General features: G+C 36.9%; 1 protein-coding gene across 10 annotated transcripts in view; it reads right to left on the reverse strand.

Moving 5' to 3' along the window:
• Nucleotides 1–23,802, reverse strand: part of LOC105489423 (DCC netrin 1 receptor) — a 1,213,781-nt gene that overhangs the window by 1,135,892 nt on the left and 54,087 nt on the right. For 8 of the 10 annotated variants that reach the window (XR_011616876.1, XR_011616875.1, XM_071085316.1 and 5 more), the window contains exon 1: nt 21,057–22,505. The exons of 1 other annotated variant lie outside the window; for it this stretch is intronic. Coding sequence is in view for 7 of the 9 variants with exons in the window: in XM_071085316.1 (XP_070941417.1) it covers nt 21,057–21,207 (151 nt within the window). In the remaining 2 variants the exon portion in view is untranslated. Of the gene's footprint in view, nt 1–21,056; nt 22,506–23,802 lie in introns of those variants that run through there. One more of the 10 variants, XM_071085313.1, reaches the window with a different exon arrangement.

A 23,802-nucleotide genomic window follows, 5' to 3' on the forward strand; every position in this document is an offset into this window, starting at 1 on the left:
ACTGAAAGTGAATTGATCTGAATAAGTCTTTAAATCCTGAATCACTTTTAAACATCACCATCACATTTATTCTGCCCACACCAGATGCTAACACTCTCCTCTAAACCCAATCCTCATTAAACCTAATTTTAGCTCATGGCCTTTTCCATGATGCCAGGCTGACTTCCTCCAAGGGTCTTCATTTGAGGCCCTTTCTCCCACCAAGAATGTTCCCACCACTTCACTGAGTAAAATTCTTCACATCTTTCGAGACCTGCTCCAACCTCTTAGCTCAAATGTATCTTTATTACTCCTGAATTCCTACTGTTACTATCCGGCCCCATGATTTCCCAGGTAAAATTTCTGGCCTTGTCTGGATCATTGATTTCCATGTGTTCATTTCTTCTGATGATCTAAATGAGGGCTTCTCAAACTTTAGTATCATTAAGAGTCACCCCCAGGAAGATGCCCCAAAATCCATTCCAAGGTATGCAGGAAGGCCTGGAGATGGGCATTTTTAACAAGCATTGTGGTATTCTGGTGTAGGAGACTGTGGACCATACTTTAAGAAATGCTCTCCTAGATCCTCAACTGGTTAGATCAAGATCACGTGGCTTGCCTGGAACTGTGCCTCTAAGAAGCCACTACATCCTGGTAAGCACAGTCTGGACATTCCAGAACAGCAACATCACAGGGCTTTCTTTCCTTGGGTCTAGAGATCGAGTTTCTTCAATTGTGTGCCAGCTCTGAGCCTTGCTCTATTCCTCTTGACTCTCTTTCCTTGAGACCCAATTCCCCAATCTATGCAACATCCCCATCTTGGTGTCTTGTTTTTTCCTAAATGCACAACCATTATTTAAAAATGTACAAAGTATGCAAAACCAAACAATAATGTGGATATTTGGAAAAATACAACTTTGTCAGAAGTTGAAACACACAATGGTTAAATACATTGTCAACTCCTGGCTCTGCCTTTTCCAAGGAGGGGACTTTAGAAATGTCACTCAGTCTTCCTTTACCTAAGCTCTGCTCACCTGTAAAATGGGAATAACACAGTGCTTACTTTATGAAATTATTGTTACTTATGGGATTGTTATGTATAAAACTCTGATATGGTATGTATATGTTTTTCTTATGAAAATAATATAAATCCCATATATATTTTTATTTCTATAGCAAACATTCAGAGGAAGAAAACATGGGTTTTAATAAGAAATTAAGGAGTTGGAAATAACAATAAGCAAACAAGCAAATTTCAGGTTAAAGCAGACTTCATGTTTCTATGCAGGATTCTCTCACTCTAAACGGAAACAAAAGTCACTGAAAAATGACAAATGCCCTGAGGTATTTGGCAATAGGAATGATCTTCTTATCTCAGATTATAGTTGGATTCCTAGGAAATGTCTTTCTTCTTTAATGTTCTAGTTTCCTTTATTCCACCAGGTGCACATTAAGATCCACAGATTTGATTCTCAAACACATGACTGTAGACAATTCCGACAATTCCTTGGTCATACTCCGTAATGGAGTCCTACAGACAATGGCTGCTTTGAAGTTGAAATATTTCCTCAGTGACATTGGATGAAAACTTGTTTTCTATGTTCACAGAGTGGGCAGAGGTGTGTGCATTGCCAGTACCTGCTTTCTGAATATGTTGCGGGCCCTGATACTCAGCCCCATGAACTTCAAGTGGGCAGAGCTGAAACTGCACACTCCTAAATGCACTGGACTCCAACACCCTGTGCTGCATCCTGAACATGATGGTAAATAGCATTGTCTCTATGCATGTGACTGGCCAGTGATCAGCAAAAGCAATACAAAGAAGAATCCATCAGGACCAGGGCTCACGCCTGTCATCCCGGCACTTTGGGAAGCTGAAGAGGGTGGATCATGAGGTCAGGAGTTTGAGATCAGTCTGGCCGACATGGTGAAACCCTGTCTCTACTAAAAACACAAAAATTAGCCTGGTGTGGTAGCTCACACCTATAATCCCAGCTACTGGGGAGGTTGAGGCAGGAGAATCACTTGAACCCAGGAGGCAGAGGTTGCAGTGAGCCAAGATCGCGCCATTATACTCCAGCCTGGGTAACAGGGTGAGACTCCATCTCAAAAAAAAAAAAAAAAAAAAAAAAAAAGAAACAGGATCTGGGATACTATTTTTCACTAGATAATAACAGAATTATTACATACAACATTGTCATCATCCTAGGACTTTTTGTGTTGGAGCTTATAACATGGGCTAGCAGCTCCAAGGATCTATTGGGTGACTCTGAACTCAGGGGAGGATCTGGCGGAGAGGTTGCACCTGTGAATGTGTTGGACCCACTGCTTGTGACTATATAGGATGAAAACCACCTTGGTCTTTGACTCAACCTTCTATCCCCATCTCCCCTAACCAAAACCTGGGCCTGCCTCCTGCTTCTGGCATCTTTGCACCATTTGGAAATGCCTTCCCAGATAGTTAGCTATAACTTTCCTTTAGTTTGAGTTGGCCATTGCAAACCTTTTGGATGTACGTAACTTCCGAGGGAAAAGCCACCCTGCCTGCTCCAGCCTCAAAAACACTGCGTGTACTCATATAATGATCTCTACCTTGTTTGCCTACAGAGGCCATTTTCGTGTTTATTATTTTATCTATTTATTTCATGTATGAGATTACATGACTGTTACTAGGTAAAAATGGAGAAGAGCTACATTCTCAAGAGACATCAGAGGCATTTTTGGATTTATTAAAAAACTAATGGCAGAGGAAATTAGGATTTCTCTCTTTTTCCTTAACCTGGCAGAATTGTGATTTCTAGATTTTGAAGTCTTTAATGAATAAAAAAAAATAGCTCTAATAAGTGTTCTTAGCCTTTGACAATCTGTTTGTTTTTAAATAATTTTCAGGAACTGGGGCAATTGAACTAAATAACAAAATTTGACCATTTGTTTTCTTTTAGATCTTCCTCAATCAATTTTCTGGGGTCCTATAAAACTTGAAAGGGAAGAATTAATGATAGATGATGCAGACGGAGCTGCGCTATGGTCCTGATGCTTCTTTTCAAGTCAGGCTTCACATTTCAAAAAGATGTTCCTCACTGCCAGTTCAGTTCTATTTTTGTAATATGGCAGCATTGTACAGCCTCCCTAATCACCTCTCCACGCTCTTGCAATTCTCTCCGTCTGCACTCTCTCAGCCTTATGCACTTTCCAGCCTTGCATTTAATTACCATGTAAGGCCTCCTCCCTCCTCTAGATTACAAACTCCTTGAGGGCAAGGTGCCTGCCACCTTCATCATGACACATCCCATAATGCTTACATAGTGCCTTGCTATTTGTATATGCACCATTACTCCATAATTGTGTCAAATGGAAATTAGCATTGGCTTTTTGTACTTCATGTATCATTTTCTCCCTTCAAGCTCAGAACATATCACAGGAGATGGATGCTTTCCAGAGCGTCTCTCCACTCTTGAAATCAGAGGCACTATGCCACACTAAATCCAACTTCTTCCATCATGTATTATAATTGGTAACAGCAAGGTACCTTATGCTTTTTATGCCAGATGATATTTGAAAAAATATATGAAAAGGTTATGAAGGGTCCAGATGGCTTGTAACAGAAACGGTAAACAACCTGACATGTTCACAAAGGTATAAAAAATGTTGCCTTTAAATCTGTACAATGATAATGAAAAAATCTCAGCCATTCTGGCAAAGTCATACAAAGCATTCAGGGAAGCCCCTGTCAGTCTTTTAGCATATGTAGAATGTAGACGCACAGATTTTATTTCTCTCCCTACACTTCTGAAACTGCATTTGTAATTCACTGCTAGAACTAACAAAAAGACTAATTTCTTGGTGTATAATCCTCTGCAATTGCAGAAATATGCCAACTAGTTTTCCCTGTCTCTTGCAGTACAAGATTGTGTTAGAGGGAAGCATAAACCAATTAAATGTCAGGAGCAATTAACTTCTGCATTTTTCACGCAACATAGAATGAGAAAATTTTATAGTGCTCCTATAATTAAAGTTAATAAAAATGAATACAGAATTCCCCAACTGTTCATAAGTCATTCAGGTTCCTATGACCACAACATACAAATACTCTCCACCTTGTATGAGTCTCATGGCTTTATTGGAGATGTCATGGGGACTGGGCCTCTTCTTGTTTTCCACAGCTGCCTATGCAGTTAATGCACATCTCTGATCTCCCACTAACGATAATAAGAGGAGAAAATTATAAAAGAGAGAGCGAGCTGGTCCATCTACTCTGGCCATTTGAGTACTTGGAACGCAGAAACAGTTCTATGTTCACTAATAGCAAGTCAATCAGATGGGGACCAGAAAGGGCTAAAAGCAAGAGAAAGCATTGAGTCATGGAAAAGAGAATTCATATTAAAGTCTCATTTCCTCATGCCTGTAATCCCAGCACTTTGGAAGGCTGAGGTGGGTGGATCTCCCAAGGTCAGGAGTTCAAGACCAGCCTGGCTAACATGGTGAAACCCCATCTCTAGTAAAAATACAATACATATATATATATATTAGCCAGGCATGGTAGTGGGCACCTGTAATCCCAGCTACTTGGGGGGCTGAGGCAGGAGAATCGCTTGAACCCGGGAGGTGGAGGTTGCAGTGAGGTGAGATCGCACCACTGCACTCCAGCCTGGGCAACAAGAGCTAAACTCTGTCTCAATAAATAAATAAATAAATAAATAGTCATTTCAACTCCATTTCAAGGTAAAGGAAAGGGCTTAAAATCAAAGATACTGTCAATATCCTCATGCATCTAACAGATGAAAGGTGTGTGATAAACACAAATGGCTATTTTTAAGCATAGATATGCACGTGTACATAATGACAAATCATTCTATTTGCAGAGCATCTTCCTAGCAAACAGTATATATGCATATGCATAAGTACCCAGTGCTTTGTACATAATTATTATATAAAGGAGTATTTTTCTAAAGAGAAAAGACACCAAAACTCACAAACATTTCTCTCAGAGTCTCATCAAAACTAGATGCTCACTTATGCTCAAGCCCAAAAGTGTTTCTGTCTTCAATACTAACATGTTATAAAGAAGTTTTCTAGTTTTTCTCCTTTGAAGAGGATTAAAAACCTCATAGAGATAAATGTGCTAATTTTCTTAGAATAAATAATAAAAATATGTAACATATTTATTATATATCAAATAATAAAAACTATCAGAACAGAGGGTTAATGGAGTTAAAAATAATTGCTCTATATTCAACCACCAAGAAATAACACTTATCATCATTTTGTGAAAATAATTTCAAGTATTTATCTCTACATATTTACAGTCAGAAGAAGAGAGGTTATATAGATGATAGATACATAGAAAGATTAGATAGATGCAAAAGTAACTATATGAAACATGATCATATTATACATGCTATTTTTATTAATTAATGTATGAATCATCTAGACGTAGCTAAAGATAAAAGATCTAGTTTGCAATGAAATAATTGTTAGCTGTTTTCTTTTTCTCTCTAGTATAGACTTTTTTAAAACATCTTAAAAGCTATGAGGTTTGCATACTTTTTAGAGTAAGCTATTTAACAAACACTTCTATGTACTCCGTCCAATCTTCTTACTAATCATCTGGGTAATGTTGATATATTATTTTTAAAACAGAGAAACCAAAGCAATGATCTTTCAGTAAATATATATATATGACTCTAAACAAACTCAACTTCCTTGCTAAGACCTACTGAAGACAACGGAGCTAATAAAGGTCAAATAATGCAATCTAAAGTCAACCTATAGAGTTTATCAAAAGTAAGCTTAATCAATTGAATTGTCAGTGTATAAATGCATAGTAACAATCGTATTCAGTTAAATCTGAATGAATCAGGTCTTCTAAAATTATTTGTTACAATTTTTATTCCACATTGTTCCCAGACCAAGAGACAAGAAGTTATTATCTGTAAAATGCAAAAGAATAAAAAAGATTCTGCTGTAGACACCCATGGCAAAGGTTACAAAGAACATTTTCAGTCAACAAAATCTATCAAAGGTATGTGAAAAGCTTAGAAGCAGAAAGCTGGCAATGCCATCAGAATGAGACAGTTCTAAATTTAAAGTTAGAACCATTGGAGTATGCAAGTCTGAACAATCTTGGGGCACAAGCTTTGGTTCGATTAGGATATGTAGAAATGCAATAATTTGTTACTTAATACTGATCGCAGTTATCAGTTCTGAAATAAAATGAAATTTTGGAAATTATCTTAGAAATCTGATGTTTCATCAAATTTTAGTTATACATTTATAAATACATGTCTATACAAATATGTATATATGTGTGTATATGTTAGACATTTCTTGCATATCATCCAAGTCAGTTTTACAGTATAGTATAATATACTTTTTAAAAAATCTTTAAAAAATCTTCCTTCCATAATATTAAATCTTCATAGGCAGAAAATATGTCTTATTTACCTCATATCTTCCATGTAACAGGGTACATTAACCATGATAGTCATGTAAGGAATGACTGCCAAATCAATTGGTATATAGACAGATATACAGGTACATACATACATACATACATGTGTATATATGCCTTTACAAACACACAGACACATACACTCACATATGTATAAACACTTACTGAGGTACCTTTAAGTATAATTATATATGTTTGTATACTTATTTTGGTATATATAAATGTCATTATACATTGTAGTATAAGTGCTATTATATTAATGGTAAAAGAGTTAGGTATGCACAAGGTGGAAGTTCTTTAAGGAAGATGTGGGATTTGAATAGAATCTTGAAATGTGGATAAAACTTTAATAAGTGGAGGTGGTAAGAAGGAATTCAAAACTAATGAGGCACTTTGAACATGGGCTAAGATGCATGGAATGAATATTCGGGGTCTGTTATAGACACAGCGTAAGTGTTGAATTGTTTGTGGCTTGACAATGAGGTTGGAGACAGGTAAGTCCAATATTTTAAACATTTTTAATCTATCAATCTATTTCATCTCATGATATTTGTATCAGGTAGGTAGGATATTACCTCCATTTGGTGGACAGAGACACTTGTGCCCAAAAAATTGCCTAAGGCCATTTGACTAATATGTGGAAGAACCTGGATTCAAAACTAGGCAGTCTGACACTCAATCCACAATCTTAAGTACTTCACTATTCATGATGAATAAATGAAAGGAGGAAAGTTCCTAGTAGTTACTTATCATAGCCAGAAGTAGGTAGCCTCAGGCCAGAAGACAGATCCCACTCTAGATGAAATCTTAGGAGAAAGAAAATGTTCAGGTAGCTGGGAGAATTTTCTCATTAACAGAAAAGCAAAGTTAGCCAAGGTTTTACTTTTGAGTCCAGAGAGCACTGGTTGCCTCAGATAATGACGGTTTCGGCAGAGCTTGCTTTAGTTTTCCATGCAGGTTCCAACAGCCTGTATCTGGGTCAAAAATGCAACAAGTGATCTTCACCCAGGACCAACAACTCAGAGCTGAAGCAGGGGTAGCATTACAGAGACTTCCTGAGAGGTGCCATGCTCTTTCACAGTGTGAGTGCAGGGAGAGAAACTGAAACTAACTGGGAAGTCATCCTGAAGAGATCCGAGCAAGTTGCCTTAAAGCAGTCCTCATATGAAATCCTTGAATGTTGCATGCAAACCGTAGTAACTTCAAGATCTTATGCAGGAAGTTTACCACGAAGAATAAAAAGGGAAAGTGATAAAAAGTAGGGGGGGTGGGTGGTCAAGGTGGAATGTTATATATGAATTCCAATGTAAACTGGCTTTATGACTTACTTTACCCGAGTAAAAACTATCCTAGAACCAATATTACATTGTAAATAGTTGTCAGGTGCTTTAAGTAGACTCAGATTAATACTGTACTGAGATTTTTCTAAAAGATGTCTATAAAAAAGTCACTGTATTCTTTCTCCACGGGAGTATTTGCTCTACCATCCAATATTATATTCTGGATCTCACAGTATTCAGTTTTAATCTTGCCCATGTGCTTCATATGTTACCACTGAATAATGCTTTGTTTCATGTATGGGTATCATGATTGCCCAAACCAATTAACTATGTTGTGAGCTGCTTCAGGTCCAAGGTGAATGAACAGAGCATTTTAGCAGTAGAAGTACAGGCTTTCAACCTGGAAGGAACTAGCTTTCCTCACAGCTGCTCATCCCTACCTGCCACATCTCAGACCAGGTACTTCGGATTTCACTGGGCCTGTTTTCTCAGTCATACAATAGGAATGACAGGAACCACCCTACACGGTGCCTCTCATGGTTGCAATGTGAAGGTTTTCTTTATGTGGGAGGAACAAAAACACCAAAATTTTTCATACAGTTCTGTTGTTGTTGTTGTTGTTGTTTTGTTTTGCCTTACAGATGAGGTCTTTCTCTATAACCCAGGCTGGAATGCAGTGGCACAATCATAGTTCACTGTGACCTCAAACTCCTGGGCTCAAGGGCTCTTACTGCCTCAGCCTCCAAAGTAGCTGGCACTATAGGTGTTTGCTGCCATGCCCAACTACTATTTTATTGATATATTTATTCAGAGAGATGGGATCTTATTTTGTTGCCCGGAGTGGTCTCAAACTTCTAGACTCAAGCAATCCTCCTGCCTTGGCCTCCCAAAGTGTTGGGATGACAGGCATGAGTCACAGCATCTGGCCTAATACAGTTTTTGAAGGGGAAAAACAAAGATTTTGAAAGGACTCATTGCCAGGTATCCTACATTTTCATGACTTTGCAGAACAGTGATGTGGCATTACAGAGATGGGCATTTTCACTGGCGGGATGTCCTGGTGATGCTGCTGTGGTCAGTTAGAGCAGTGTTCACAGTCACATGACACTGAGAGCACCACCAGAGGGTACCCTTAAAAGAGCAACAGTGACAAGTCTTAGATTCTGTTGATGACCTGCTGAGTCACCTCAGCCACCTTTATTACTTTCAGTTTCTCCAACGGCAAAATAAGGATAATGATACCTGCCCTTCCTACCTGACAATCTCCTCTTGATGACGTGTCATGATATCAATAATTATACACCTTTGAATTGTTAGCCTTTTTGAATACATTATGGTACTGCAAATTCATATCACCCCTGTGAAGAAGGCTCTCTATCCAGTAACTATTAGTCAAAAAACTGATAAATAGTTCATGAATTAGATTTTTCTTTGTTCCCACATGTCACTGTTCAATCTCTAATGGATTTGTAAAGGTCACCCAGCAGGCAAGTGGCATGTAAGTTGGGACACGGACCCAGGCCACTGGCTCTAAATCCAATGTGCTTTAAAGCATGGAGGGTAGCCTTCTGAAGGGGAATAATAAATGTGAAAGTATTAGATTAAACTACATAAAATTCCAGTTTTATAAGTTAAGAAAAAACAGTTGAATATCAGCAATTTCATATGGTTCAATATGACACTCTACTAATGTATAAGAGTTTAGATACACACAAGTTATTATGACGAACTGTGGCTGATTAGCATTGTCTGCAGTCTACTCTGAATCACAACAGAATCAGTTGCCTTTGGATAGCATCCTCACCTACAACCACATACACCATATTGTTACTTGCCAACATATTTGTTTGCTCTTATGCAGTGATATCCTGTGCCTGAGGCAGGTGCAACGTAAATGGAATACATGATACATTCCAACAGCCCAGGAAATGTGCGAACTGCTGTTGTAAGTCAGCTGCTTTTTTCCTTGGCATCCTTTCCTGAAATAATGAATCAAAACATTTCTCTCTGTAACAAGAAGTGCTTTGTGCTGATGAGAACTCAGGATTGTCCGTAGGGGTATATCCCAAGACGTTCATTTGACCTTAATGAACAAAAGTGAGCTGCTTTTAGATCTATCTCATAAGGACGACATGAGCCTTGTAATTCAATCTAATAAAAACAAATAGCACTACCCAAACTCCCACAAATCATTTTGTATGCCCTTTAAAGATAACTCAGAAGTTTCCAGTGAAAAGATTCCTTACAGATAGTTTACAAATCTATCACAAAACGCACAACTATTTGAGAAATGAAAGAAAAACTAATAGTTAATACAATAATGAGTTAAGCTGAAAATGCTTAAGGCATAAAATTATATTTTTTCCAGTACCATATGCTTAGTAAATCCAGAGTTTTCTGGAGCTATAGATGCTTGATGCTTCAGAGGAATATAAAATAACAAACTGTACATCCAAACTGCATCAATGTGCAGTCAACTTTTGCATATGAATTAAATATCTAAAAACCTGGGGTGTAATTACTTATAAATTAATTTGTAAGCCCCAGTTGTTTTATGGTCCACATCAGGAATTGTCAATGCCAATAGGGGCTCATAAAAACATATCTCATATTTCTAAAATGAAATTCAAAATTTATAATTTCCGTTCATGATTCTTCATGCATCCTGAATTCAGCATTTGTCATTGTAGATATTCTTCAAGAAAGTTTAATAAAAAATTTCAGAAAGACTTTCCTCCCTGAAAAAAACTTAAAAAAATTAAAATGTCTTCTAACTACTTTTTTATATAAAAAACTGGCATTGAATCTAATCTCATTTCAGTTCTAAAAAAAAATCTGGATTTTGACACCTAGACTTTCTAAACTAGTCTCATACTAGTATATTATTTTAGAATATCATATATGGCATATAGATATGTGATTTATAAGTCCTAAGAAGTTTTTGTACTTTTCATAGGCTTATTGGATGAATAATATATTTTTATAAGACAGAAGATTTATTGTCATTTATTTTCTCGTAAAAACAGCAGATTTATAACTAGATACAAAAATTTGCCTGAGTCAGTTAGACTTAAGTCTTAACCACATTAACCAATTAAATTAAGAGAATGAAAATCAACAGGCTAGTATTAGATGGAGTAAGGCAAGAGGCAAAATAACTAAAGGAATTTTTTTGATTATCTCATTGCTTTCCATATATGGCCTCCACAGAAATGTAGGCCATGGGTATTTTGGTACAAAATATTTGAAGAGGGAAGCTATATACATAAAAAAACTGCTAGATTAGAAATAGAGAATGTACTTTTCTATAAATGTATTATGATTTTAGAGAACACTTTGAAATCTCTGCTTTCCAACCTAACCATTCATTCATTCATTAATTCATTTCTTCAACAAGCTTCATATTGAAGATGCATTGTGTAGATAGATGGAAGAAGATGTAAGAACACCAGAAGAAAAGGATTTTCTATCCTAAAGAGTTGGTTTTTTAAAAATCTAATTGATATAGAATATACAAAGTTGAAACAATTAAAGAATAATTTTAAGAGGTCTTAATATAAGGGTGTGAATGTTTGGAGATATTCAGATAATCAATATCAAGGAAGTAATTGGAGTATGACCGGGTTATTAATTTATTTTGAGTTGGGTCTTGAAGACCAAGACCTCTTTTGGACCTGGATAACTGAAAATATATCAAATGCACTTTCATCTTGTATTAGGTTTATATTACTCAATATATCTTTCATCTTTTGTTTTATCGTTTCTAGTAAAACTATCTCATATTTACCTTAGGAGAGCTCTTCACCTTCAATGCCACGGTACAAAGTTTCTCTTGATACTTGCCCATAAGCATCACTGACTGTAGGATAGACTCAGGATTGGCTGACCCCACTTCCTGGGAATTTATACGACAGCAATCATGGAGCAAAAGTAAGTGGTTGTTAATAACCAACGCCTAGCTGCAGGAGTGACAATTATGACACCAAATGTTCCTGCAGTAAAAGACTATGGAGAGTGATATTTAGAAAAGACCACAGTAATCGAACTTACAAATCTAGTAGATGTCAGAGACAAAACAACGTGATGATTTTTTAAGCACTGGTGTGAATCTCAACAAAGATATCCAGTTGAAAATACAAAACAAACATGGCAGAGAATGGAACCACACAGATACATACAGACTCACAGATGGGTTTATTAAAAGGAAAACAATTAATCATTAATTCAGACTGTCTTAAATCATAGCGAATCTACCTACATGGATTTCTACACTGGATAACTATTATTAACGATCTCAAGAGCTTTAAGGAATCAACCTCTAGGGTACCCCCCAAACTGTAAAACATTTGTTTTGTTTTACTTTTACAAGATTCCACATAAAATTTACAAGCATACAAGTTATAACAGAGAGACGGTAAGAAGTAACAGGATTAGCTAGGCCTTAATCATCTTTGAATACTTATTTTAATCAGAAGGGCACAGAGATTGCAGATGATCAATCCTGGACTATGTAAGAATCTGGAGCCCATTATCCAGAGTTCAAAGTAAGCAATAGTGCTGTCATAGGCTTAGTAGGCCTACTCTGAAAACTCCATTCTTAACTTCAGGCTGCAAAGTAGAAATCTGTCCATTTTTACCAATCTAGGGATAAGGGCCAGTCACTCTTTTCTTCTTATTTCCGCACACAGGTTTACTGTGTGTGTTCTTGGAAAGATTTCTTTCTTTACCAACTTCAGTTATGCGACATAAACTCAACATGTTTAATGTTACAGAAGTGTTCACTATGCAGCAGGAGGAAGGCGCATAGTCAGCATACATCATTTTACTCTTATGTTGTCCTTCAAGTTGAGTGTCAGATGCTTGCCAACTAAGAAGAAAGACTGTTCTCCATGGTACTAACACATTCTCTTCGATAAAAGCACAGTCAGCCTGACCTATGGAAGGAAGAGTTGCTCAATGATGTCTGTACATTTTCAATTCATTAAAGCTCCACATTATGAACATAATCATTTCCCTCCTTAATACATGATAAATGATGTCTCTAGAGTTCATGGAAATATTAATAATGAACTGACACCATATTTTTTGCCTGATAAGTCCATCTATCATTGTACCGCTGTCTTCAGGAATCCCACCTCCTACCCTTCAAAGTCAGGCAGAACCTTCTGTCTAGCCAAAGACATGTCCTGTTGGAATATACTTTTGTTCTTCCAGAAAATGACCATTTTGAAACTATGAAATACAGTGTAAATCACCAGGAGGGTTAATGCTTACTAATTGTCCATGACTAAAGCTCTACATAATGTCTAGTGACACAGAGAATCCCAAATCATTATTTGTTCATCTCTCAGTGAACGATACATTCATCAAATATACATTAAAGAAGGCCTGCTTTTAAGAGCACTAGCTTTGGCATCAAGTGCTGCTGAGGAGGCTCTTCTCAAGTGTGAAATATGCTATTGAATTAGCAGCGAATGCATCATTTAGGGAATGGTTATGCTTTGAACACACACACACACACACACACACACACACACACACACACAAAGGAACTAAGGCATTGCCTCCTCCTTCCTTCCTTAGTAGGTCTTTCCTGAAGAAATTTCATTTTTATTTCCTCTGCATTAGTCTTTCACAGAATCTAGTGAACAATATAAAGAATATGGTGGGGAATATGAGATGATTCATGGATAAGAAACAGCATTTTTTATTCCCATGTTTTCTGACCAATGGCTCTTTAGGAGGGATGTTAGTTAACCCTCTAGCTATGAATCAAAACACTATTAGGCTGTTAATCAGGGTGTTAAATATGAGTCTGGGCCCTCAAGAAGCCCCAGGGTAGGATCCTTCTGAATGATGGGCAGTGAAAGACTTGGAACCACCACAATAAGTAGACAGCATCAAGGGCTGTTCAGCTTTCCCTTGTCCCTGCTTCCTTTGTAGGGAAACAGAAGACAACGACAAAGACAAATCTGAGATATGTCACCCAGAGCTGGCCTACCTTGTAGATACTGCATAGCATTCTTTTGAAGGCTTGCTTTTAGAGATGTTTCTTAAAAATTACTAGAAAACATACAGTAAACTTTACTATAGGCAAAGCTTTTGCCTGAAACCCTCAAAACAAATAGTCAAATGCTTTTTGTCCATCCTCAAAACTTTTACCATTGCACCTGTTTTCTTAGCCAAATCCTTCCAGTTGATGATTTGGTATTAGTCATTCCCACTGCACAGAAAATACATGCATCTTCAGCTTAGTCTATACAGTGACCAAACTTCTGTATTTGCTCCAGTCATACTTGGACACTGACGGTACTGTTTTAATAATAATCTTATAGGATGACAATTAATTAGTGCCTCTTTCAACTATATTGAAGACAAAAGGCACCATGTGAGCATTCAGGATTAACATTCATTAGTATTCCTCCTCCAATCAGCAACCCAAGTTTTCCCTACTCTCCCTATTATTACTAATTCTTTACCACAAATTCTACAAACATTAACTAATTAATGATGACTCTAGTCCATAAGGACAGTATATAAAGGAGTGTTAAAGGAGATAAGGAAAATAGTCTCATTAGTTATACATTGCAAAATTTAAAATGCAACATCTAAAAAACCAACTTATTTTATAAATGACAGAGAGAAGAAAAAAAAAAAAAAGAAAGCTTTTAGTGGGGAGATTTGGAAGTGAAGCCAACCTTTAGAAGAGGAGTTGAATAATAATTCCTTGAAACTTTCAAGTCACAGCTTGATGGGTACTTTTCAGGGGCATGTAAAGGATGGAGAAAATAGAAAGGAAGTTGAAGAGAATAAATACAATGAGTAAAATGAACTGTTATAGTGGACTTCAGGGAGTTGAAAACATGCGATAGAGGCCCTTATCTACATGTTACTTACTCAAATGCATTCTTGCTTATAGAGTAAAGTATTCTGATCACCCAAAACAAACCAGTCCAGATGCAGTTTTAAATCCATTTAAATTGATCACAGAGTGAGTTATCACACTATACTACCACCAAGGTAAATGTTTAACTCTGTCATATATACCATTAATATGAGGTAGTTACTTTCACTTACTATGAAAGAACAAAATTTCAAAACTAAAAGGATTTCTAAAGTATAACCCAATCAGTTAGATATGTCCATGGGCACTGAATTGTACATGCAACCCTTGACAAGTAATACACTTGCTTACTAGAAGACAGCTGCAACCATCTTAAGACAGTCAACCATCTTAAGTGAAATTTTACATGCTATAATTATGTAATAAATTGTAATTTTCTTCCAGAAAAGGCAGTTCATTGTATTAATGTAACAAAGTTGATCAAGAAAATAATTGAAAACACAGTTTTACATTTTTGTAGAGAATTAAATAGGCAAAAAATTTATGACAGAAAAGCTATGTCAGAAATATTACTTTAGGAAAACTCTTTAGCATTTTGTTAAGCCTTCTTAAAATTGAATGTAATGAACTTCTAACAGAAAAAAAGCTTGTTCTTTTCCTAGTAAATATCACTTTTGAAAGAAAAGACATAATTCACTGCTCTAGGACTTAGAGCAGCATTCAAAATTAGAGTACCAAATTACCATTACTGAGTCTACATAAATGAATGCACCTGAGAAAAATCTATAGAAGGCAAATGCCGAGGACAGGGCCATTTTCACTGATCCTTTGCTCTAAACGTAGCTGTAACTGAGTCAATTAAGTTAGTAATTTCTAGAAATGTTTAAGTCACAGTTTGGTGTGATTTCTCTGCATTGCTAGTTGACTTTCTAAAGGTCAATTTTGTTCAGTGTCAGTAAATGGTTAGAATATGAATTTTGTTCTATCCTTATACTGGCAATTATAAAACTACAAGGTTCCAAGTTAAGTTGTAACTAGTGGGATGCTATAAAAGCTCAGTAGAGATGGAGAAATGGAAAGTTATTCTGCTATGTTCTATGCCATGCAAATTCAGATAGTGATCCCTAGATGAATGTGGTCAGAGTTACACCCATTAGGAAAGCATATGATTGAAGGCATTCTGATGAACTTTACCAGTCCCAAATAGTTACCCTTTCTTCTGGGTTTCAAGGGCCGGCAGAATTTATCCACTTTTGAATTCCATGCATCATTATTATTATTATTCTTTAAGTTTTCAGATACATGTGCGGAACACACAGGTTTGTTACATAGGTATACACATTTACACATTATGCCATGGTCGTTTGTTGCACCCATTAACACGTCATCTACATTAGGTATTTCTCCTAATGCCATCCCTCCCCTAGTACCTCCCCACCCGGAAGAGGCCTTGGTGTGTGATGTTCCCCTCCCTGTGTCCATGTGTTCTCATTGTTCACTCCCACTTATGATTGAGAACATGCGGTGTTTGGTTTTCTGTTCCTGTGTTAGTTGACTGAGAATGATGCTTTCCAGCTTCATCCATGTCCCCGCAAAGGACATGAACTCATCCTTTTTTTATGGCTACATAATATTCCATGGTGGATATGTGCCACATTTTCTTTATCTAGTCTATCATTGATGGGCATTTGGGTTGGTTCCCAGTCTTTGCTATTGTGAACAATGCTGCAATAAACATATGTGTTCATATGTCTTTATAGTAGAATGACTTATAATCCTTTGGGTATAAACCCAGTAATGGGATTGCTGGGTCAAAGGATATTTCTGGTTCTAGATCCTTGAGGAATTGCCACACTGTCTTCCAAAATGGTTGAACTAATTTACACTCCCACCAACAGTGTAAAAGCGTTCCTATTTCTCCACGTCCTCTCCAGCATCTGTTGTTCCCTGACTTTTTAATAATCGCCATTCTAACTAATAAGTTTATGACACACTGTGACTTTTCAACTGGTTCTTTAAAATATAACTTCATTTATAGGAAGTTTTGTCTAGGAAATTTTAATGTACTAGAGAAATCATCCACATTTTTTGGTGTCTGCCAATACTATTGATTTCAAGATCACCATTTATAGCACAATGCAGTTTCATATTTTTTATTCCTTGCTACCCTTATGAATTGGACAGGATGAACATACTGGCTACATATTCAGCTTGAAAAATGCCAGAACAAAAGCAGACATATTTTGAAATTAATTTCACACATTTGGGTTGAGCTATGAATTGCTATTGATGGGATATGCTACTTTCAAACATATTTCTATCACAACATGAAAATATGATCAAAAGAAATTCCATAGAATGGCATCTGGTATAATTGTATTTATTTATTATCCATTCAGTTTTCCAAGAGGTAGTCACTAACTTATTACATTTGAGCTAGGCATTCACCTACTCATTTATTTGATAAATTCATTCATATATTAATTGTACAAATATATAGTTGGCCAACCAATTATGAGCAAGAGATACTGTCTTAGAAAATGCTAACGATATTAATAAGAATAAGACAGGTTCTCACTCTCAGGGAACTTACAGTCCAATGAACATAACAGACATGTCAATAATTGCTTTATAATGGAAAAACACTATAATTAATGAAATCATATAAAGTGATCATAACATCACAGAAAAGTGAGAACAAATACCTCTGTTACATAAAATTTAGGAAGGCTTTTCAGAGAGTTTGATGTGAAGTGCACCTTGAGGATGAAGCAGAGATTCAACAGGCAATAAGAGCCAGACGTGACTCTAAAAAAATATAGTGTTTTGGGAGTTATGAGTAGACCAGCAACACTGGATCATAAAGGATGTGGTAGGGTGAAGAATAAGGAGAAGGAATGGGAAGATTATGTTGGGTTTCATGACGATCAGTCTCCCCTTACACTCTTTCAATAGAAAATTATAGAAACCTGTTTAAATAACAAAAGGAGATTTTCTTGTCTGCTTATAATGGTGGCAGTAGAACGAAGACAAAAATTAAACAGTGCCTTGACTAAACAATGCTGGAAATTTATCTGGGGGCAACTAGAGTTAGGAGGAAGTTAGATTGTCATCAGTAAAGCTGTCCTTGATAATCAACTTTTTCCTCAAACTCCTCCTTTTGTCCAAAAAAGAAATAAAAAATACTACATATTTTAAATATGTGAAGGGTATTTAATGTAATATTAAAGGATATTGCCAATTTAAAGACATATTACTATGAAAGATGCTTGTTTTGGTCAAGAGCCTTATCTCAGTTTATATTTTTTATCAATATGGATTTCGGTATCAAGTGTGTTTAAATTTAAATATATTCAAATTAGGTCAAAATAATTAATGTTTTCATGGCACTTCTGAGGTTTGACATAACAGCAAATTTATTTATTTATTTATTTATTTATTTATTTATTTATTTCCATAGGTTTTTGAGGAATGGGTAGTATTTGGTTACATGAGTTCTTCAGTGGTGATTTGTGAGATTTTGGTGCACCCATCTCCTGAGCAATATACACCGAACCTAATTAGAAAAGGACATTCCTCATGTAGATATGAAGACAATAAATAGGCATTCCATACCTTTTTCTATAAAACAATATGTAAGCCCAGTGGAAAAACAGACTTATATGGATCCTATTTATATCATTCCTAACTCATGTGCTGTTGTGACAGTTACTCTTTTATAGTACATGTATGTATGTGCACAACTTGGCCTTAATGCTAAATCATAAATTCTTCAAAAGTCTAGATATAAGATCATATATGCTGTCTCTCTGTATTCTTCCAGCATCAATTTTGGTGCACTACACATAGTAGATGTTGAATAATTATGTAGTAAAATGAGAGATGATTGAAAAAGTGTGCAATCTAATTGAGGAGACAAAATTTATACACATAAAAAGTTACAATACAAAGAATGTCACAAAAATGGTATGTAATGGAGTGCCAGAAGAATGATTGAGTTAGTAACACCTAAGAGTTCATGTTGGGGAAAAAAACTCACAAATGAGAGTGGAATGAACTTTTCCTTGAAGAATGCATCAAAATTTGAAAGGAGAGCAAAGATGTGTAGGTGTATGTAGCTCTAAGATATCTGAATGAAAATATCCAACTATCAGGCTTATTTAACATAACTTTAAAATATTTGCTAAGAAAATGTTGGTAATAGGACCAAAGTTGTAAAATCCTCCACCCACAAAACTGGATCAGTAAATTAGCTCTATCCTATTCTACTACCAATGTACGTACCCTCAAAGTTAAGGCACTACCCCAACATATGTATCCCTAAGTTAAAGAGTTACATAGCAATTGATGCTACTGCTCAGAAAGGAAACAAGGTGAGGAGCTGCTGATGAGGCCTTGAAGCCCAGCCCTAATACCTAAAAGCAAACAAATCAAACACCCCAATCAAAACGCATAACCATTTTGGCCATTCTTTTCCTAATAAAATATTTTCCCACATTTTTTACGTGAGATGGACAGATATTCCATGGCCAGCACAATCAGATATATCCAAAGCCACCTACAATTAACAGTTTGCTAGATGAAAGCAAATACAGATGTAGAGGTTTAATTGGAATAAAATATACAAATTCAAAGGTAGAGTCACAGAGTCCATACCACTGGCAGGCTCTAATGGCAATGGCTTCTATTATTACTTCAGTGACAGCCACCCTGTGTGAAAGGGCCAAAGAGTCATACACACAGCTATAGCAACTGTGAGCAGCATCAGAAGAGTCAAAGTTAGATCCCCAAGGAAATTAATATATGCCTAGGGTAGCACTCTAATGGCAATTTATCACATGAAAGAAAAGGCCAACAGAAAACTGCTATGCTCTCTTTCATAGCTGATGGGAGCCTAGGAATGAAAGCCATTTATGCACACAGCAGCAATATAGTGTTACGTTCCCCACAATGAGGGTGGAATTATCTGTGCAGTCAGCAAATGTTCCCCAGGTATTTTCTGCGTGTGAGGACCTGCTCTAGGGAAGATTTCACCTGTACATGAATAAATGGAAATTGCCACCAATGCCATACAGATAGATGCTATAAGCCAGTGATTCTCAGTGTGATCTCCAGAATGCAGCATCAGATCTCCTGGGAATTTAGAAGTATGCATTTTGGGAGCTCTTCCCCAGAATATTAAATCAGAAATTCTAATAGTGGGGCCCAGAAATCACTGTTTTACACACTACCCACATAATTTTCATGCAAGCACAAGTTTGAGAATCGCTACTATAAACATTTATAAAAGGAAAAGAAGATATATATATAATCCCTTGTGATCATCCCCATTCATTGAGAGGTGGCTGCAATTAGCAAAATGAAGTAACTTTTTTCCTAAAAGAAAATACCTTTCTATACACAGAAGCATTTATTAATATATTCAATCTGGCAAGTATTTATTGAGTAACTGCTTAGTATTGCTCCAATCATCAGCTAAGGAAAAATTAACACAACATAGGCCCTCTCTTAGAGGATCACACAGCCTCGTGGGACAATAACTATGCCTCCCTTTTCATTTCAGGCATTTATTTAATGTGTTTTTAGTTACTGTTCATTAAATTGAGATGACCCAACCGTTATGAAACAACTGCTTGTTTCAACCTACTGATTTTTAAATGAAAATTTACCAGTGTTTGTCATTCATTACAGTATAATGCACCATTCTATTTTATTGAAACTTTTCTATAATGAAATAAAAAGGAAACTGCTCTGTTGATTAAATGTTAATCCCAATGAGAATTGTAAAAGCTACAGAAATTAATATTGAACCAGAGAGTCTTTTCCTAACAAGGGATGGAGATGCTTAGGCCACCTCGGGACTAAATCACAGGGCGACTTTCAGGAACTAACAATCATCTGTTAATTAACCTCTAGGTTTCCCCTGTAAAGGGGTCACAAATGAGGTTTGGAGGAGCTAGTTGGCAGATTGTAAAGCTGAAAATAAGCATCCTATGAGAAAATTGATTGTCAGGAAAATTAGGAGGAGCTCAAATTATTGATTTTTTTTTTTTTCGAATTTGCTTGAAGCCCTAGCTTCATCAAACGTTTGAAGTCTTTTCGGGGGGGGAGGGTAGGGGTGGTGGTGCAGGTTTTTCAAATGTTATTTTATTATTATTGAAGTTCACAAATCAGTAGCACTTTATTGCCCAAATAGCATGCAGAATAGGGAGGCATTTATTTTCTTTTCTACTTTAAAGGGAAATGCATAGAGAACCCCAGGAAGGATTTACAGTTTGCCTGGAATCATACAACTCATCAGCCTCAGTATTGGTGCTTGCATTTGATAGTGTGTTTCCTGGGCCAACAGAGGAGAACCGTTTTCCTTCCTCAGAATGCACTGAAAGCTGGCCTCTGAATTCTCATTAGAACTCAGCAGGGAGGGTGGCCTGAAGCTTAACATTTTCTATCTAAAGGTATATCCTGACTTATGTGAATCTGTGGAAAGGTTTAGAAATCTTACCTTTTCTCTGAGAGGCCAGAGAGCTCTGGGTTGTGGAATAGTTTGAGCTCTGGATTGTAGAATAGGTTGCATTCAACAGAAGAGTAGATAACCAGGCAGGAATCCAGGTAGAAGATGGAAATGAAAGGCCTTTGACTTCAGGGGGCGCCATGACCCATAATAGATATGATGCCCCAAATCTGGGAGAATAACATTGGTTCTGATTTGCCAGAATAAGAAGGCAGATCTCAGACTCAGAATAGCTGGTAGAGAACTCCGAGAATTATCCGTTTGACTGGCTTCTCAACTGGACTCGATATCTGCTTAGAATCACACAGAGAGTTTGTGCCTTTAAAACTGTCACTCCAACTGATAAATCTTCTCCTGATTAAATTACTGGCCTGAGTATCTTTGGTTTTCCTGAAGGGATCAGGGGACTCCTGTTACCAACCATGAAGCTGTTTAAAATTTTCTTCATCCTTTTGAGGGTGGCTGCAAAAGCCCACAGCCCACTAAACTGCAACAAAACCAAACCCATATACCCAGCAATACTGCAAGCAAAGCCTTGGTTCTTTCTCTCCAACCAAAACAAACCACTACTTGTTTGAGTGGCCTTGTGACCATAATTGCTGGATGTATAATAGTATTATTGTCTTTAGACACAATAAACACCGCTTTCCTAGCCAATAGTAGATTTCAATCTAAACATCAAAATACTCTGTTTTGGTCCATCTTTCATTGTGTTCCCCTGAACCTGCCTACCTTTAATTGTGGTGTTAGTCCTCTGGAAGCTCAGGTTGGCAACCTCACTGAACAGAAAATAAACACTAAGGATTGTTGTCTATTTAACTTCATCACTAGCTTTGGCTTGCATGGTTGATAGATGTTAGAGGGTACTGTTTTTCCCCTGTCCCATTTCCCCACTTATTTTATTTCTGATGACTTACCCGCAGGCTGTGTGTCTGGGACTTGGAACTGGGAATAGTCTCTTTCTCAAAGTGAGTTGCCAATCTGTCACGCATCCCTGCAGCTCTCAAAGTTTTTCATTAACTATTTTTTAGATAAACCTTCACTTGCAACAGCTCATTTTAGCTGCTCTCTGTTTGATGCCATTGGCTCAATCCCAAACCACAGGTTAAAAACATGTATTATTAGAGCTCCTCTGGTTTCAGCTTCCTTGAAGACCAGAGTTTACTGGGAAACAGTATAATTTGACTAAGCCTAGCACAGGTGTTCATCATTAGGATGGGGATCTGGAAGCTGCAAGAAATAATTCTTACGGGTCTGACCTCCAAAACCTGCTGCCCACTGACTTATGCTTTTAAAAAAATTAGAAGTAGCAAGGAAAATAATTACAAATCTGAGGTTGGGTGTGGTGGCCCACACCTGTAATCTCAGTGATTTGGGAGGCCAAGGCAGGAGGATCACCTGAGACCAAGAGTTGGAAACCAGGCAGGGCACTGTAGCAATACCTCTACCTCTTAAAAAAAAAAAAAAAAAAAAAAAAAAAAAAAAAAAAAAAAACACTTTAAAAAATTAGCTAGGTATGGTAGTGCACACATGTAGTCCTAGCTACTTGGAGGCTAAGGTGGGAGAATCCCTTGAGCCCAGGAGTTCAAGGCTGTAGTGGGCTGTGATTGCACTTCTGCACTCCAGCCTGGGAAACAGAGTGAGACCCTGTCTCAAAGATAATAATAATAATTATCATCATTACCATCCTAATTCTGTTGCAAAGAGTATTGAAGTAAGTGAAACCTGAAGTCTAGTGTCATTCAACACCACAATGGAAAGACGAGGATGCCTTAGGTATAGGAGTTAAGATCTATTTGGACCACGTTTTCTGAAGGTACGGTTTAGAGATGAGCTTCTCAGGCTGCACCTGTTGTTTGTAGCTCATAGTATTGTAAATGGTGATGGATTTAGCCAATGACAATTTACCAGCCTATCATGAATTTACCAGTAGGTAGGGTACTATGTGATACAAATCAACTATGGTGTGGATTGAAAAGCATGCTATGAATTGAGAATTAAAATATGCATTTAGCAAACAATACAAAATTGTGAAAATCATGGAACCTGAATCTGAAAGGGGTCTTAAAGATAATCTAGTCTAGTAATTTTTAATCCGGACTGGATATTAGAATCTAGGTAATTGGTCTATGGTTGGGGCCCAGACACTGATATTGTTTAAAAACTCCCACACGCGATTTTAATGTGCACTTAGTTTTAACAACCACTTTTCTAGAACAGTGGTTCTAGACTAACTTTGTAAGTATGAACAGGTTTTAGAATTTCCTGAAGTTTGTCAAAACATTGATCCCTGGGCTTTAGTCTCAGATATTATGATTTAGTAGGGCTGGTTTGGGTACAGGAATTTTCATTTGTAACAAGCTCCTGGTGATACTGACACAGGTGGTTAGGTGACCACATTCTTGGATCCACATCTGGGCCAGTGGTCCTCAAACTTTGTTGTGATTGTTCATGAAAATAAAAATAATACAGAGGTTAAAATATGCATTGCTAGGTCTCACCCTCAGAGTTTCTGATTCAAGATTTGCATTTTTACAAGCTCCCATTGGTCCCACACTGCGAGAACCACTGACATAGGTCATTTGAGGATGAGGAAGTACATGTTAGAACCATCTGATGTGCTTTCTTCAAACTATATCTGCATCATCCCCTCTGCTTTCCATGAGATTCCATATGGTCCAAGTCAGAAATCATTGATACAATAACCCTCTGTTATGAATGGGCATGTTATTCTTTC

Source organism: Macaca nemestrina, chromosome 19, assembly GCF_043159975.1.
Source record: "Macaca nemestrina isolate mMacNem1 chromosome 19, mMacNem.hap1, whole genome shotgun sequence".
Lineage (NCBI taxonomy): Eukaryota > Metazoa > Chordata > Mammalia > Primates > Cercopithecidae > Macaca > Macaca nemestrina.